General features: G+C 38.2%; 1 protein-coding gene across 6 annotated transcripts in view; it reads left to right on the forward strand.

Annotated features, from left to right (window-relative positions):
* fgd5a (FYVE, RhoGEF and PH domain containing 5a) overlaps positions 1-19,399 on the forward strand; it is a 58,966-nt gene that overhangs the window by 14,343 nt on the left and 25,224 nt on the right. For all 6 annotated transcript variants that reach the window (XM_067388297.1, XM_067388298.1, XM_067388295.1 and 3 more), the window contains 4 exons: positions 2,450-2,508; positions 2,990-3,020; positions 13,750-13,901; positions 15,695-15,851. In XM_067388297.1, the coding sequence (XP_067244398.1) occupies positions 2,450-2,508; positions 2,990-3,020; positions 13,750-13,901; positions 15,695-15,851 (399 nt within the window). The remainder of the gene's footprint in view (positions 1-2,449; positions 2,509-2,989; positions 3,021-13,749; positions 13,902-15,694; positions 15,852-19,399) is intronic.

A 19,399-nucleotide genomic window follows, 5' to 3' on the forward strand; every position in this document is an offset into this window, starting at 1 on the left:
GTCTTTTTTTTTGCGCGAGATGCTATTGGTCTCATCAGATTCAATGAACTATGCTAAGCTATGCTAAAAGTAGTACCGCCAGACCCAGAGATCGGCTGAATGGATTTGAAAACTGTAAAACTCAACTGTTTAATTCTAGGGGAGTTGGAAAATGAGCCTATTTTCAAAAAAAGTAGTGTGTTCCTTTAACCGAACCTGCTTGACTCGTGAGAACAAACCTCTTGCCGAAGCTCAAACATGCTGTGTAGCACACGGGAACAAACCTCATTGGTTCTCGCACATCAAGCAAACATGCTGAACTTCCGTTTACCACAACTGGTGTGTGAGTTGATGAATGTTTATATGAATAAAAGCCTAAAATCAATCGGTTCATCATATAAACTGATCGTTTCTTTACAGAAAATTTGGACTAAGCCACTTTATTCATATGAATTAGTTTTAACTTTTTGAAGCGTCAAAGTGTCAGTTGCGTACACTGTCAATTGAGGGACAGAAAGCTCTCATATTTAATCAAAAAGATTTTCTTTTGTGTTCCGAAGATGAATAAAAGTCTTATGGGTTTGGAACGACATAAGGGTGAGTGATTAATGACAGAATTAAAATTTTTGGGCGAACTATCCCTTAAAAATCATAATTTGTGTGTCCTTTATATCAAAAACTTTTATAAACCCCTGTTATAGACCTTATGTAGCCCCACCCCTTTTCAGCGATGCGTTCGATGTCTTTTGTCTTCAAGTTTGTATTTCCACAGCGATCTTACTTTTTTATGAACAAACTGCTCATTTTAAAATCTTCTGGGTCTACTGACATTTGTTAAAACATCTGCTTTAAACATTACAATGCTCACGATAACTTACATTAAGGCCGTGTGACCACCGGAGTGTTTTTAGCCAGCTGAAAACGCTAGGCGCTCTGCTGAAAACGCCTATCTGAGAGCGCTTCTGCAGCGTAGCGTTTTTTCCGTTGAGACGCTTTGTTGCTATGATACGGAATATCCACGTCACTGTTACTTATATCTGATTTTGCAGGTAATTTGTTTCAGGCTAAAAATGTTCACACAATGTGGAATTATTTACTATGTATGTTCGGAGACCAGCAATATTAATTTCTCATCCATTTTGTTTCTGTTTGTTGATGTCGCTGTACAGCAAGAATGTGACAGTTGGTCAGAGTTGTATTTGTCCCGCCCCTCCTCCACTCTGATTGTACGGCTGGCTAAAAAGTGACAGTGATGAGTGCAGCGTTTTACTCAAAGTTGAACATTCTTTAACTCGAGGAGACCAGTAAAAAACGCTGAGCTCTCAGCGCTTGAGCGTGAAAAAGACGCTCAGCGCCTCGTTACGTTCCTGCCGTTTAAAAAAACGCTCTGGTGGACACACTGCCTAACTCTACAACAAGTAAAACCACTTCACCAGCTAATTATTCATTGACAGAGATGCCATGGAAATGTACAGAGCTACCACAAAAGCTGAAGTTCAAAGACAATATTATAAAGATGGCGGCGCGCTTGTTTCTCTGCCGCATAAGGTCTATAGCACACAAAATTAATGTCTGACAGTTTAATCTTACAATTTCCGGCCTTGTATACACGTTTACAACAGTACCTCTTATAACCTTCCCTTACCCAAATAATCACAGCTTTGCATGCTAAAGTAGGTAAAAACAAGGACCCTCCCTGTTGAAGTGGAATTCCCTGCGTGTGCAATTTGTGCAATTGTCTGAGATCCAGGTTCATACATCTCCTGGCAGTCAGTTTAACGTTGCAGTGAGAGCCGGACCCCACCCCTTCCCTCTGCCACTGTAATATCAGCCGGGGCCCCGGCCTTGTGATGCCTGCTTCCTTGTTTTCTTCATCTTAAAAAAGAAAAGAATATCTGGGAGTAGCCTATCCCGGCACAACAACAAGCTGGAAAAAATCCAGCTGCACATTACAATTTGTTTTATTATGGATTTTTATGCGTGTAAAACTATTAAAATCTAAACATGGATATGTAGTACGTCAGTATTAGCAGTTATGTTCCAGTCACGCAGTCATGTTCTCCTAAATATGTCCATTCAGTAGTAACACTCGTGTTCAGACAGCTGTGATTAGCTTGCAAATCAATGGTGGATTTGTGCTTGCCATGAACGCAGCCTCTCATCCATAATGCATCTGTGCTTAAAGCGGCACGTCCAGGAAAGCTTTCTCATTTACGTTGTGCTTTAATGAAATAATCAGTCTTCTTTTGACAGGATTGAATGTGAATTTAGAACAGAACGTCCATCCCTTTCTCACTCCATCTTCATATATGTATCTATCAATACATTTATAAATTAATATCATCTATTTATTTCTCTTTACTAAGTGTTGTAACTGAAAGCTGCAAGTGTACTACACTGTGTACTTGAACTCTTTAAACACTGGGTCTCTTCATTTATCTCTCATGGCTTTCTTTCCTGTCACTCTCAGATTGATGGCCGATCCAGAGCCTACTATGTTGCCAAAGACCTGGTGGACTCGGAAAGAGAGTAAGTGTTTGTCTCTGTCTGGATTGAACACATTCCAGATACAGACCAATTGTGTCTCATGAGATGTCCTTTAGGGATCTTCTTTATCCAGGCCCTGTCCACATCTTTATCACTGTCTATTCTTGTTCACTCAACAGCTCCTCTGATACTCAAACTGACAGTCTATTACTGGACTGTCTGACATAAGATATTGCATTTCAGAAGCGCCTCAATGAGTCATTAAGTGTGTAGATTTATTAAATGTGATCCAGTATCTATGCAAGCCTGCTTTTCCCCCTAAGCCCTTCTAATATATTTGTTATGTATCTCAACTGACTGCATAAATCGGCTGTGTAAATGTTGGTTTCACTTGGATGATCAGGGATATATCTGCTTGACAGAATTGGACAGGTGTTTTTGTGCTGTGTCTTTAAGTGTCAAACAATTGCATTACAATAATATTACAATGAAGGTAATGTCAACTCTTTTCAATTATCTACAGACACGTGAAGGCTTTGAAGATTCTTCAAGAGGTATGAAAATCTGTTTTATTTTTCTTTCTTTTTTTCTTTAATATATATTTAAATGTCTAACTCGTTGAACTGCAATGGTCGTAGATGAGATTTTTGCATACGCTATACCAGGGGTAGGAAAGTTCGGTCCTGTAGAGTTTAGCTCCAACCCCCCCAAAAAACACTCACCGTCCTATAGCCTTAGTAATCCTGAAGAGCTTGATTAGCTTTTTAAAGAAATTAATACTTTTATTCAGCAATTTTGCATTAAATTGACCAAAAGTGACAGTAAAAACTTTTATAATGCTACAAAAGATTTTTATTTCAAATAAATACTTTTGAACTTTTTATTCATCCAAGAATGTATCATGGTTTTCACAAGAATATTAACGGGATAGTTCACCCAAAAATGAAAACTTACCACCAGGGCATCCAAGATGTAGGTGACTTTGTTTCTTCTGTAGAACACAAATGATGATTTTTAACTCCAACCATTGCAGTCTGTCAGTCATATAATGCATGGCAATGGTAATAAAATCTATGGGAGTAAAAAAAAACATGCACAGACAAATTCAAATTAAACCCTGTGGCTCGTGACGACACATTGATGTCCTAAGACACGTAACGATTGGTCTGTGTGAGAAACCGAACAGTATTTATATAATTTTTTAGCTCTAAAACACCACTGTTAAACTGCCTTGCGCGCACACATGGCATCCGATGCGTGAGTGTGTACGCACTCTGGCGTAGTTTAAACATGGTGCCTGTAGTACAACAGTTGTTATACAAATATTACATCAAATCTTCATTTTATTTTGTTACTTTTCATAAGGGCAGCTTTACAAATAAAAAGGACACATACAAAGATCTTGTTTGCATAACTCAGTTGGATGTGGAAAAACCATAGGCACAGCTGATGATTTAAGTCATACATGATCCTCTCCTGGGTATGTAAAATCATCAGGGGAAAAATGATTGCTGCAGACCCTCAACAACTTTAGTGCATTGATGGGTGTGTTGATATCCAGCTGAAGAGCAATCAACCATAACTTCGGGTGAGCAGGCTCAGAAGTTGGGAATACGTTGAAAGTCACCACTCCCGAATGAGTTCACGCAAGAGAACGTAATCTTTTAGTTTTAAGTCGGATAAGCGCAAGTAATCCGGATAAGCGCAAGTAAGTACCATTTTGATTAGCCGTCGTACTGACAATGTTTGTGCACTGTGTAAACAATGAGTGACATACACGCGAGAGATCACTTCCGGCACTTCCAGCGTGTACACACCTCACGCACCGGATGCCGTGCACGCGCTCAAGGCAGTTGGGCATGGTGGTGTATTAGAGGTAAAAAATGATATAAACACTGTTCGGTTTCACGCACAAACCAATTGTTTCGTGTCTTAGGACATCAATGTGTCGTCACGAGCCGCAGGGTTTAATTTGGACTTGTCTGTGAATGTTTTTTTTACTCTCATAGATTTTGTTACCATTGCCATGCATTATAAGATAAACATCAAATATTCATTTTTGGGTGAACTATCCCTTTAAACACTAATATTTAAAAAAATTATTTTAAATTGTTACAGTATTTCACAATTTCCTGTTTTTAATGTATTTTTAATCAAATAAATGCTGCTTTGGTGAGAAGAAGAATGTTAAAAAATCTTACTGACCCCGAACTTTTCAACAGTCATGTAAATTAAGTTTGTGCTAACCTAAAAAAATGATGGCTGGTAAATCCTTCCACCCTGACAAATCTCTGTGTTCACAGGGCTTTATAACAGAGTTTTATGTTTATTAATGTATACACATAAACTTATCTATTAGTATTAGGGGTGTAATGGTACACAAACATGACAGTTCGGTATGTACCTTGGTTTTGAAGTCACAGTTTGGTTCAGCAGGGGTTGTTGTTTTGGAACAAATGTATCTCTGTGTTTAAATTAAAATGTTCTTAAGGATAAAAAAATCTGTCTCAGGTAATGCTGTAAACTATACACAGGGAGCCCCTTCTTGCACATTACTATAATATTAAAGGTTACAATTAACAACAGAGTCCAAACTATTAAATTCAGTTACTATTTATTTTTAGATGTAATAATCAACACTCCAAAAAAACAATATATATATATAATTATTTACAAAGTGGCTGTCATAACTTGTTTTCATGACAAATTTATTTAAACATACATTAAATAATCAAGACATTACTAACAGGTTAAGTAAATAAAATGAATATATAAAATAATATAGTGCATATACGACATGTTCCCCTCTAGAGTTCATTTCTCTAGCTAACTTACATGCTGTGAAATGACTTGTCTGAGGTAAATGTAAAGCTACATGTGATATTATTCTCAAGCTGTTTTATTCATATCTTCGAAACACTGGTTGAGAGATTATACGTAAACATATCGGACAATCATCTCTTCTTCTCCTTCTGCACTTTTTATTGGAGGCAAACAGCGTTGCATTACCACTTCTGGATTGGAGTGTGGATCGCCTGTGACTGACTGTATTCGTTGTATGACTGCATGCACTGAACCATGATGTCTGTAGCGTACCTCTTTGGCTTATTTTCTCTGAGGAAGATATGAATAGGGTAAAAGCCACTAAATACATATGCTATGTTACTCAATTCTGGCAATGTATACACATCACAGAGATGTTGAAAACAATCCTATGTTACCAGTCAGAATTTGGGTCATGAATGCAACCTTATTAGCTGATTGTTAAGGCAAGCTCCATTATTACCATTGCTCATACTTAGTACAGACATGAATGATACCTAAAGTCATGCATGTTGTTGAGAAGTGGTATGCATGTACTTTTCTCTTGCTAAGGTATTCGGACCAGAGCACCTTTGTAACTAAGCAATGCATAAGTAACAACCTGAAACATTCTGAAGCCCTGTAGCACCTAGATTTGTTCACATGAGAGATGCAAAGGTCCCATAGAAAGGCTCCTAAATTAGATCTGTGCTTCTGATGTCACATTACCTGATCTTGGCAGCCAGTTGCAAATGCACCTACATGCACATATCACATACATTGAAAGACACACACACACACACACACACACACACACACACACACGGGGTGGGGGGTTAGCAAACCTTTATCAGTGTTGTTTCAGTAACTGAGACTTCCTGCCCTTGACAACCTTGTCTTGAAAAAGTCAGCCTGTGAGTGACGCAATACCTACGCACCAGGCCTTTGTTTTGGGTATCTTCTCATGAGCCTCGTCACTTATAAACATAAAAACATGTCAGTTCTGGTAATAAGCCCCAAATAACTTATCAACATGAGTGAATTTACTGAACTTCCTTTACTATTTTGAGTTATAAAGGGATAGTTCACCTAAAAAGTCTGTCATCACTGTCAACATTACCCTCATTTCATTCCATAATACAGATTTAATTCATACAGACTACAAAAAAAACTGCTGAACCCACAAAAAAAGGTTACGCTTTATTTTAAGATGTTTGTGTTACAGTGTAATTATACATTTAAGTACTGAGTAATAATAATTAACTACATGTACTTGCTCTATGGTTAGGATTAGGATGTGGTTTAGGTTAGTTGCATGTAATTAAGCACAATTTATAGCAATTACTATAGTAACTACATGTTACATGTGTAACGGCACTGTAACGTGTACTGGCACTGTAAAATAAAGTGTTAAGTATTCTGACGAATGTTTAAAATGTTTTTCTACATACAATGCATGTGAATGGAGTCCAAAACAACACCGGAACCTATTGATTTTTATTGTATGGATTAAAAAAAAAAAAAGAATTTTCCTTTTTTTTTTTCTTAGGTTTACATTAAGACATTAGTTGCTTCCTATATCTCAGAGATGTCTAGTAGAAGTTTTACTGTTTGTCTGAATGCATCGGCTCTTTACACTGTACTTAATATTGCTCTGTGATGTACTGTGTCCAATTCATGTTATCATTTGTTTTCATTAGCTCTCCCTTTCTGACAGCCAAAGTGTCTTTCTAACTTGGTTCCCTAGGGCTGTGTGTTTGTGCATGGCTTGCAGAGTCCGTGAGAGTGATGGAATTAGCCAGAAGAAAACCTATTGTTTTAAACATTGTCCTCTATACTGTTACCTCATAACCAGATTTAGCGCTTATGTTTTCATGATTAATACAATATGTATCCCAATTATCAAGTCGAGGCAGGGCTGAAGGAGCAATTTAACACAATCCAGCGGGAACTAAAGTTCTTTATACGGCGTACCTCATGTAAATTACTATACTTCATATTCACCATTTTAATTGCCTCATTTGAATAAAATAAGCCATAGTCAATAGAATCGCCGTCCTATTAACGACTAAAGAATGCTAATCATATACATGCCTGTGTGTCTCATATGCATATGGTGTATTGTATTACAGTAGACTGTAATTATAGTTCCCCTATTCGTACATAATGCCATAGATTTGCATTGAGCAGCATAAGCGGGATGGATTTTGAATGGAGCCAAATTAATAGGCACATCAGCGCAAGTGGTGCAGTAGTATTTCATGTCTATCTTTCGTTTGGGAGAAGTTTAGTTTGATATTGATGTGCTATAAATATTTATACTGCATTTAACAATTAGTGGGTATGTGGAAAAGATAAAGATGTCATTAATCACTCTCCCTGTTCTTGTTCTGAATGCTAATGAGTTTGAGGATCTGAGTCACCTTGATTTTCTGTCCACTATGACATCATTAAATCAGTGTTTGGCTGCTGTCAACAGGGTGTTACTTCCCCACTGTTGCATGGGGATTTGTGCAGATCTCTTAAAGTTACAGGACAGTACTGTTTCATCCTATAGATGAAGAGGCTGAGGAAACGAAGCAAAATTGCACAAACAAAGCGAATGCATTCCATCTGTAAAAGAAAACTGACATATGAGATCTCTATAATATATATTGTTTCTCTTTAAAAGCAGTAAGATCAAATGGAGACTTTTCCTTAAGTGTCCTGCTTCTCAAATTTTTCTCCTGAGAAAAATAGCTGTGGTATCTGTCAGGAGTTATAAAACAATGAAGCACACGAGACAGGAGTAGCGAACTTCATCCATCTTGTTTAAGCATCACTTCCGTTCTCACACACAGGGAGGCAATGTCATTATTCAACAATGTACAATTCTTCTCATGAACACAACAATAGCTTAATAATAAAAAGAAATATTTACAGTGCCCTCCACAATTATTGGCACCCTTAGTAATTATGAGCAAAAGCTCACAGCAGCTGTGAAAATAAATCTGCATTGTTTATCCTTTTGATCTTTCATTAAAAAAATTCACAAAATTATAACCTTTAATTTTAGGAAAATAATTGAAAGTGGGGGGAAACTTACATTATGAAATAAATGTTTTTCTTCAAAACACGTTGGCCACAATTATTGGCACCCTTTTATTCAAAACTTTTTGCAACCTCCTTTTGCCAAGATAACAGCTCTGAGTCTTCACCTATAATGCCTGATAAGTTTGGAGAACACCTGACAAGAGATCAGAGACCATTCCTTCATACAGACTCTCTCCAGATCCTTCAGATTCCCAGTTCCATGTTGGTGCTTCTTCTCTTCAGTTCACTTCACTCATTTTCTTTAGGTTTCATGTCAGGGGACTGGGACGGCCATGGCAGAAGCTTCATTTTGTGCTCAGTGACACATTTTTGTGTTGGATTTGATGTTTGTTTTGGATCATTGTCCTGATGGAAGATCCAACCACAGCCCATTATTGGATTTGTAGCAGAAGCGGTCAGGTTTTGATTTTTTATCTGTTAGTATTTGATAGAATCCATGATACCATGTATCTGAACAAGATGTCCAGGACCTCCAGCAGAAAAATAGGCCCACAACATTAAAGATCCAGCAGTATATTTAACCGTGGGCATGGGGTACTTTGTATCCATGTGTGCACCAAACCCATCTGGTGGGAAGTCGGTCCCGTTTGAAGTCCCGTTTGAAGTTCCAGTCTTGTCTGATAACTGAATATGCTGGAGATTGATTCTGGATGAGAGCAGAGGATTTTTCTTGAAACCCTCCTGAACAACTTGTGGGGATGTAGGTGCTGTTTGATCATTCATTTTAGGCTTTCTGAGACTCAAAACTCAACTAATCTCTGCAATTCTCCAGCTGTGATCCTGACGATTTAGACACACGGCCTCTTCCAGGCAGATTTGTAACATCTTTAGTTGATTGGAACTTCTTAATTATTGCCCTGATAGTGGAAATGGGGATTGTCAATGTTTTAGGTATTTTCTTACAGCCACTTTCTATTTTATGAAGCTCAACAATCTTTTGCTGCACATCAGAACTATATTCTTTGGTTTTACTCATTGTGATGAATGATTACGGGAATTTGGCATTTGTGTTTCTTTATGTTTATATTCCTGTGGAACAGGATGTCATGGCAGGATTTCATGCTCCTAGTCAACTTGTTGTGCTAAAAAAAATGTAAATATGAATGGGAATATACTTCAGAAATATTTTACATATTTAAAATATATGTATACATTTTTTTGTATATTTTCAGAATCCTTGCTGAAAAAAAATTAATTTCTTTAAAATAAAAAATATAACTAACCATAAACTTTTGATCAATAGTGTATAGGCTTTGAAAGATTCATTTGAGTTCATTTTAAAATATTTTCAAAATACATTTAAAAAAATATTCATTAATATTCTGTGGAAAAATTCTTTGTCCCTATTTAAAAACCATTAAAGGATTAGTTCACTTTCAAATGAAAATTACCCCAAGCTTTACTCACCCTCAAGCCACCCTAGGTGTATATGACTTTCTTCTTTCTGATGAACACAATCAGAGTTATATTAATAAATATCCTGACACATCCGAGCTTTATAATGGCAGTAAGCATTACCAAACGAGTATGAGCTGAAGAAAGTGTCTCCGGGGGGTTAATAAAGGCCTTCTGAAGTGATGCATTTGTGTAAAAATAAAAAAATATCTAGCTTCTGCCGTATTCTACTTATGAAGAAAGTGTTAAACTCTCACAGTTCAAAAAGCTTACACTACGTCTTACGCCTTCCCTATTCAACTTACGGAACTGACAGTTCTGTTTTTTTGTAGTTTGAATACGGAAGGTGGTCTGGCAGAAGCTAGATATTTTACTTTATAACTTGTTAAATATGAATATATATTTTTTACACAAATGCATCGCTTAGCTTTAGAAGGCCTTTATTTAATCCCCCTGAGCCAGAATATGGAATATGTTTATGATGGATGGATGTGGGTGGATGCACTTTTGTGAGCTTCATACTAGCTGGTATCATTCACTGCCATTATAAAGCTTGGATGCGTCAGGATATTTATTAATATAACTCTGATTGTGTTCATCAGAAAGAAGAAAGTCATATACATATAGAATGGCTTTTGGGTGAGTAAAGCTTGGGGTAATTTTCATTTGAAAGTGAACTAATCCTTTAAGGAGAGATTTCAACATGAATTCAAACAGTTCAAGACCAAATTATCTGTCCTATGCTGTCAAAATGTATCCAATTCATCTTAGAGCTACATACTCCTACTCTGTCAGTGGTTGTCTCATTTAATTTTTAATTTCTCATTACAAATTTTAGGAGAAACATCTGAGACAAAGTTGAAAGAGTGACATCTAAGTAAAAATATTTTCCTTGTTTGCTTAACCTGTCATTCTTTCTCCCCTTTTTTATTTATATATTTCTCTCTCTCTCGCTCTCTCTATCCCTCACTCTGTTTTGTGTACTCTGAAAGGGAAAGATTCCTCTATCATAACACTACAGGACAGAACATATTGTTCCATTGTTTGATATTGAATAACAGCAAAATACAAAGAATTTCCAAAACCTGTCCCTAATGGGAAGTTATGCTTTTAATTGTAGTGCAGATTTCTAGGCATGTGATTGAGAAATTGCTTCATTTTTTTCTGTTTTTTAGCCTGAAATGAAAAGCATGCAGAAGCATAAACAATTACAACAAGACCTTTGTCTTGGTTTATGCATCTGACTCTAGTCTAGATGAACTGTGGGAAAGCAATAAAAGTATAATGAGTCTTAAGAAGGCAACTGTAAAACAAAGCAATTTCATTGCAATGAACATTTGGGAAGTTGTCTGGGAGTTTCAACTATTGAGATGCTATCGGAGGAAACAAGTTTCATAGTACCTAAGAGGACTGTATAACATCACTGAGTTATTTATGAGAGCGTTGACAAATGCCGACACGGCTGCAATCGATACACATTGATTCATTTGTGAAGCTCAGAAAGGAATTTAAGCGTATCACCTCCCAGCATGACCGCTTACACATCTGTGTGCGCATGCATGACAGATTTTGTTTTATATCATCACTTTCTTCATAACCGACACACATTCCCTCATGGCTTTGCCTGTGAAGATATTTGAGAGAAGATTTTACCCCTTCCTAGTGATTCATAAGGTACATGACATCTGTATGTACAACGGGTCAAGTAAATAAATCCTCTATGGATCGTGAGCCATCAGGCTTGTGGTCCCCGAACAGGCCAGCTTACGACCGCTCAGTTTAACTGTCTGTTACGGCCAAAACAAATATATTCAGCAGAAACTAATAACATGTTCCCCTGACGGGTGGTATTGTGGGCGAAGATTGTGTCAAAGCTGGAGGCTCATGCGCAGGCTGCTTGGAGCTCAATCCAGTAGCTTAAGCCTGGAAGCTCATTCTGAGGGATGAATGTGGTCAGAGTTCAATTCAGAGACAGGAGAGGACAAGTACAGATTATTTGATGTATTTGCACGGAAGCCTAAGGGAGTTGGTATAGTTGTCACGAGCACGCCAGGCTCTACTTCACTCAGGCTGTGTCCTTCGAAGGCTGATTGCATCGCCGCGGTGCAACGAAGGCTGTGTCAATTCAAAGGCTCCTTTAAATGGCATCCTTCGTTTCCCATGAAATGAAGGATACAACAGATGGATGGACTTACCTACCTCAGAATTCATTGTGCACCGGTGACTACAGGATTGTTTGTTTTGAGAGAAATTGCCTATTTACACTTTTACTGGGTACTGGGTTTCAACTTAATCAAATATCTAATGATACAAATATAAAAAAAAACTTTGATTCAGTTCAAATGTTGACATACCTTGCTAAGATGTAATTATATAGTTTATACTCTTTATTATATGCAGAAATGGAATGTGGTGAACATATTTAGGCAGTTTGTGAACCCTGGCTGTTTTTTCAGACAGTTTCATATAAAATTAAAAGTGATGTGACATGTAGCCAAGTATGGTGTAGCCATTTTTGCTGCAGCGCCCGGGGTGCGATTGAGGGTTAGATTGATAGTCTTGCTCAAAGGCACCTCAGTTGTGGGTAATGAGAGTGGAAGAGAGCGCTGTTCATTCACTCCACCCACCTACATTTCCTGCCGGTACTGAGACTTGAACCCGGAACCTTCGGGTTACAAGTCCGACTCTCTAACCATTAGCCAGTCCAAAAAAAGTCCAGTACAAACATTACTGCCACTCATCAACGGCAGCTGTCACAGTTGCTAGGCGACAAGAACAGTCCTCCGTAGGCTAGACTGTCCCATTTAACAAAGTTCAGTCTGACCTTTGTGGCCTTCAAAGGATGCAGCCTCTGAATTAGGACACAGCCATACTCAGCCTTCACAGTCAGCAGAGTACTAACCATGCGCACCTGCCACTCACACACACACACCATCACTAGTTGTCTGGCTTTGTCAAGAGAACACAGACTCTCTTACCTGGGAAAATACTACTGTAAGCTTCTGTGATCTTCTGTAATGCTGTTTCTGTGCTCCAAGTCAATTCAAAGTAATCTCCTAGTCATCCAAGTAATCTCTTCTCGTCTGCTCCGTTGTGGTTGTGTATGCCTTGACAATCTGTAAGACAAATACAGTTATCATCATCTAAAGCTGTGGAACTTTCCCCAGGAACTAGGGACTTTGGGGTGGGACTCTGTGTGTTCGACCACAGGGACCAGGGTCTAAATGAAGTTCTCTGTAAAAAAATTTCCCCTTTAGAAAGTACCTGCTCGCAGAGTAGTACAGTTTAAGTTCAGGAACATTCGGGGATGGGACTTGGGTGCTGAAGTTCACACAGCATTTTGACTGGTTGACTACACGCAGCATTTTATTTCAACCACCATTTTTAAAAGTCGTTTGCGGTGTGTGCAGTAAGAGTTGTTTGCTTTTTGAATCAACAATGGAGTTTAAAAAATATGACCAATGGACCGACGATGAGGTTCAGGCTTTATTAAGCTTATATGCGGAGGACGAAATCCAGCTGGAACTGAAAAGTCACGCACAGTCCTATGTCACCAGACTTAATCTTCACGGTACTTTATACCGCAATGGATTTGTTCAGGGTAATTTCCGGCTAAAGTCTCCATTGTTGCTAATTACCCATCTCTTCAGTTCTTACCTGCATTGGATTGTGTTCCTGCTGATTCTTACAATAAACTTCCCAATTGTTGTTCTTCAATATCTGTCATCATCCTTGTGTGTGAGGCTAATCGTGACAGAAGTTCTCTGCATTTTGTTTGTTTCAGCTTTTTCTTTTTGTCACTGTTATTAATACAGATGGTGATTTTTGGGGCAAAGTGAAATTGATTTAAACATGATCAATTATGCCACTAGTAAAATTTTACTGGCAGCTGAAATCATCAAATGATCCAAAATATTTCATGATTATTAAAACATTATTATTTATTTTTTTTAAATATTTGATATTCCTCACACCAACCCACTTTTCCTACAGGACTTCAGGGTAGCAGTGGAGTCAGCAGTAGGAAATGATGAGGAACCTCTGTTAGAAAATGGGAAGCTGGACGAGATCCTGAGCACTCTTCCTCAGGCCTACCATCTGCACAGTGAGATCCTCAATGAGCTGGAGACCCGCATTAAACAGTGGTGAGAGCACGCATACTCAAGCACATTACACTGATGCACCCTATACTAATGCACATCAACATCCACAAAATGTACACATGCTTATGCACACATTTTATAGCCTGACATTCCATAAAAGTCCATATTTATGTTATATATAACATGTGCATCATTTACAAGGTGTTAATGCATGCACTCCGCATCTAATGTATGCATCTCCCACCTGAGCCACATGCTAATATAGGCAAGCTCAGGAAGCAAGGGAGGCAGTGCCTCCTCAAATAATTGGATGAGAAAATAATCCATATTACAAAAATAAAACAGCGCAAATATTACAAAATGTGACATTAAAACGTTCTTCTAAAGTAACACTGTCTAACAGCGACACCAGCAGGTAAAGTTACAGCGGGAAGCCTCCCCTGAGCCCATTGAGTTTTAACAGACCTCCTATAGGGTGTGGTGGGTTTGATGGGGAGTAAAGGCCCTGATATACTCATGACAAAGTTCTTTTTCATTCTTTGCTTAGGGGTAAATAGAAGTTCGAAATACATGAGCAGCGGTATACTGTTAGCGAACATCCAACACCGCCAACGTTGCTGAGACTGACATTTCAATGAATATGTAAATATGTGCTGCATGCTTTCCTCTCTCAAGAACAAAATAAACACACAACAAAAATGAGAAAACTGAAAGCATTTTTTAAAGAAAGCAAAAATTCTAATTTCATCAGAAGTACATTTTAATTTTTTACTCACGGACATCTGACCTCGACGGACTCAACAGAAGAAATGAACCAGAGAAGAGTTCCACATAAAAGAATGTCCACGCAATCACCACTGACCATTGTGTTTACCAGCCGGAGCAACTTTTTTGGAAAGTTGGCTTTTGCAAGCCGTTTCAAAATGAACTTCGTTTTGGCCTGATTTTGTTCAAAATTACGCCATTACAGTTCATTCTTCAACATAGCTTGAAGTATATTGGGGCCTTAATTGAGAATGAATGGGGGAAAGTCACATGAGAGGAGGCAATTGCGCTATGATTGGTTATGGTTGGATATGATTGGTTCATGTAAATCCCTCCTCGTGCAAATCCTCTTGTTTTCGTGTGCATTTTTGAATCAGTCTGAATGGAAGACTAATTAAAAAGTAAGTAAACAACTTAGTTATGTCACATAGTTATGACTGCTTTACGTCACATCAAAATCAAATTTGAAAGGGCATAAAAACATGATAACTGGGGGATTTTTTATTTTATTTTTATTTTTTTTGAGCACTCAGCTTTGTGAAATTCAAGGTTTCAACCAGTGTTTACCCAGCTTGATGGCTGATGAAAATAAGTTGATTATTAAAAAGAACAGCTGAACATCAGTTCACAAATAAAATAATTGTTTAAATTGTTACTGTCTTTATTATTTTGGAATAAATGTAAAAATGCGTAAAAATATTTATACTTGATTTTTAATAAATAGAAAAATTAATGAAAATAAATAGAAAATTAATGTAACATTAACATATATTAACATTTATATTATGATATGTAAAGTAATGTTTATTTAACCAGGACAATGTGACCACAATACGTGTACATCTTAAGGGACCACAATAAATGTACATCTTAAGGGACTTTTCCTCATTTCAGACACAACTGCATATCACTGGACAAGCTGATGTGTTCTTGCTTACTTTACACACATAGATTTCTTATCTCTTTCATAGCAGTACATGTGATGTTACAATTACATAATCCATTATAATGCCATCATGAATGTCCTTGGATGCCCTCTGAAAAGTTCTTGTTCTTTCATTCATCTTCAGGGAGGACAGCCCGTCAGTGGTTGATGTCATATTAACGCGCCGGGCTGAGTTTTCATCCTTTGCGACCTACATCTCAGACTATGACCGCAGCATGTCACTGCTGGAGGAGAGCTGTAGACAGAGTAAAGCTTTCGAGGATGTGGTTAAACAGTTTGAGGTGAGGTCTGAGATGAAAATGCTGGACATTTGATGATTCTTTAGTCACAGTTCAATTTATCTTTCAGTTAAAAAACCTGTTATGCCAATGTAATATTATGTGTATAAAGTTATATCACTTTTATAAAAATTCCATTACGATTGTGGTATCAATCAAGGTAATAAGTACCTGCTAGCGATGCTTTACTAAAAAAAAAAAAAAAAAAAAAAAATTGGATGTTTTTTCAGTATTTATGGTACTAAATTGTGTTTCAGATTCACTGTCTGATTGATTTTTGAGCACTTGTATGCATATTTTCTCACATTACCTTTTGTTGTGAAATAGTTGACAACCACATAATCTAGTAGCATCAACCTCTGCAGTTTTGGTACCTGCAGAGTATTACGGACACAATCAGTTCACTGTACCAGCGAAATTCATGACAGAGGCTCCGCTGAATCATTTAATTGGAGGATGGTTGGTGGAGTCACTTACCACACATTTCAATGGTGATCGGGATCACCAACGACAAGAAGCCAGCTGGCCTCGCTCATTAATATGCATGAGCATCTGTATTCAGAGAAGCCTCCTTGGGTGGTAGACTCAAAATTGGACCCTCAATGTATAGAGAGATCAGGAAAGGGAGAAAGAAAGACTGATTTAGTCAAATGTCCTTTTAAATGTGTGCATTGTCATCAGCTGCTCTTATTGAAAAGTAAAAATGACTGTAGTTTTTAGATTGAGCTTGTGAAATGAGTTAAGGAGGTCTGTTTTATATTTATTTAGATCAAGGATTGCATATTTAATAATATGTTACAGCCTGCCATGGGTCTGTTTTCCCATGTGGCTTCACAATCAATAGCAGAGGCTTGTGATCCAAATAACCCCAGAGTAATGAAACGAGATTAAGATGTAATTTCTGCTTATAACAGCACATATTATTCTTTTCAACACAATGTAATTCATTTCTTGGTGTAAAATGTGCTCACTCAGTCCTCTGTGAGTCCTGGTCAGTACAGTTGCAGTAACGCTTATAGGCTTTGACTGGGTGATGTATGTACTGAGCATCACTGGTTGCCTCTGGTCACTCCGCACTAATGAAACCAATAGAGCTGACTCTCAGTGGTGAACCACCGCACAAACAAACACACAAGTGAACAACAAGGCAGGCTTTTCATTGCATTTTTCTTAACCTGCCAGCCATTAGTCTAGCCACTGCTGACTTGTTTTATTCACCAATCTGTGCTGTGATGCTCCTCTCGGCTCATTAAATGGGAGGAGATGCGGTTGTTTTATTGATCGGGCCCTGAAGGTGGACAAGTCAGGAGTTTAAACACCTGCTTGACTTTATCAGTAGCCTACCACCATTGTCAGCACTGCATATCAGCTCTTTAGATTATTTAGAATATTCTGTTAAGAATATGTCTGGGTCATATTTCACCCAAAAAGAAAGAAATTAGAAATTAAATTATTCTTTAAAAAAATACTGTCTGATTTAAAGGTGCTAAAGAGGATGTTTTGTTTTATACATTTTTGCAGTATTACTTGAAACTGTCTTTAATAATGGATAAAAGACTATTTATTAGGTGCACTGAAAGGAATAATATTAATATACATCATCTGTGCACGAGGTAGGGCCTTAAAAACATCAGCCAATCGTTTACGCGATCATCGCGTAAACGATTGGCCCTCTGGCTTGTCAATCACTGCCGTGACGTTCCTTGTGAGAGACAAGCGTGGCTGCGCGCTCCAGTAACTTTCCACACTCCACAGGTGCCGCATGCAGTGTTTTTGTCAGGAGACAGGAGTAACAACTGCAGATTATGAGTTACCTGCGGTGAGTCCGACATAATGAATCCAAAAAACACGACACAGCAAATGCCGGTGGTAAACACTCGTGTTCCTATACTCGTGGACCATTTTTGGGAGGCGTTCCTTTGAAGTGAGCTGTGAAGGAGGGGGGGGCTGTTCTTACGCATGCACTCATTTGAAAAACTCAGTAAGTCTTTGGATTCTCAGTCGACGAAAAAATCCTCTCTATCACCTTTAAGGCCCTTTCACACCAACTTAAAGATGCTTAATTGACATTAAAGGGGTCATGACATGAGAAATCAAATTTGCCTTGATCTTTTAAGAGGTCTTTGTCAGCTGTTACACCATAGGCCCCGCCCACCGGCAAGGTGCAATAGGTGATTCTCTAAAAAAACATTTTTTGTTATACTGGTTGAAAGTCTTCTCATGTCTTGAAAGATATCACTATGTTAAATGGTCTAAATGTATTTTTATAAATATATATTGTCTGTGGAAGGCATATAGGTGCATAAAATGTTCATCCAATACTCGGTTCGAATGAAATAATACGATGTCCTACCTGCCTGTCAATGTATGTTTTTACATACCCTTATGCACCCTGTTTGCGTTTCATGCTGTGCAGAGTTTATGTAGACAGACGTCAGTCACGGAGCACCACAAACAAACAGCAGCCAGCTTTTACAGTTCCTACCAAATCAAAATCATGAGCTTATGCTGCGTTCGGGCCATAACTATCATAATTAAGAGATGGCAACTTTTGACGTTCTAACTGAAGCTGTTCATTCAGACTCGGAATTATGCATATCCATGTCACAGTATCAACACTGTAATGAATCTGCAACAGCCAGGTACAAGCTCTTTAAGTTGTTTACGTTCATTATTATTGTAATGTCTTGTGCTTTGAGACATGATGTAGTCTCTTGTGACGCTTTGCCGATAGCAGCTGTGTGTATGTGCGCGCGTTCATGTGTTTTGGAGGAGGCTTGGCTTTGCACTTCAGTTTTCAGGGAGGGTGGGATCATATGCTTTCAATGCTAGCAGGCTATCATTATCATTTTCCAGATCACCTACTGCACCTTTAACGGCTGACATTTGCCTACACTGGACGTGAGGGTCGTGTCACGTCAAAAGCAAATAGAACCCATTATAATCACTGATGGTGTCTACACTGGATGTATACAGTATATAGATGCACTTTCAGTTTCTGACATACTCCACGCACTTGTCTATTGACAACGAAGAGTGAAGGAATGTTCGCTTTGACGCAGTTTAAAGGGATAGTTCACCCAAAAATGAAAATGTGATGCTTACCCCCAGCGCATCCAAGATGTAGGTGACTTTGTTAAATAATGCGAGTGGATGGGAACTTCTACTATAAGAGTAAACAAAACTTGCATAGACAAGTCCAAATTAAACCCTGCGGCTCGTGACAACACATTGATGTCCTAAGACACAAAGCGTTCGGTTTGTGCGAGAAACCGAACAGTATTTCTATCATTTTTTACCTCTAATACACCACTATGTCCAACTGCATTCAGCACTCGTTTAGTAAGGTCTGATCGCGCTCTGACAACGGCAGTGATGTCTCGCGCTTATACTTCAATGAGTGCTAGACATCACTGTCGTTGTCAGAGCGCGATCAGACCTCACTAAACGACTGCTGAACGCAGTTGGACATAGTGGTGTATTAGAGGTAAAAAATTATATAAGTACTGTTCGGTTTCTCACACAAACCGATCGCTTTGTGCCTTAGGACA

Source organism: Chanodichthys erythropterus, chromosome 6 (genome assembly GCF_024489055.1).
Source record: "Chanodichthys erythropterus isolate Z2021 chromosome 6, ASM2448905v1, whole genome shotgun sequence".
Lineage (NCBI taxonomy): Eukaryota > Metazoa > Chordata > Actinopteri > Cypriniformes > Xenocyprididae > Chanodichthys > Chanodichthys erythropterus.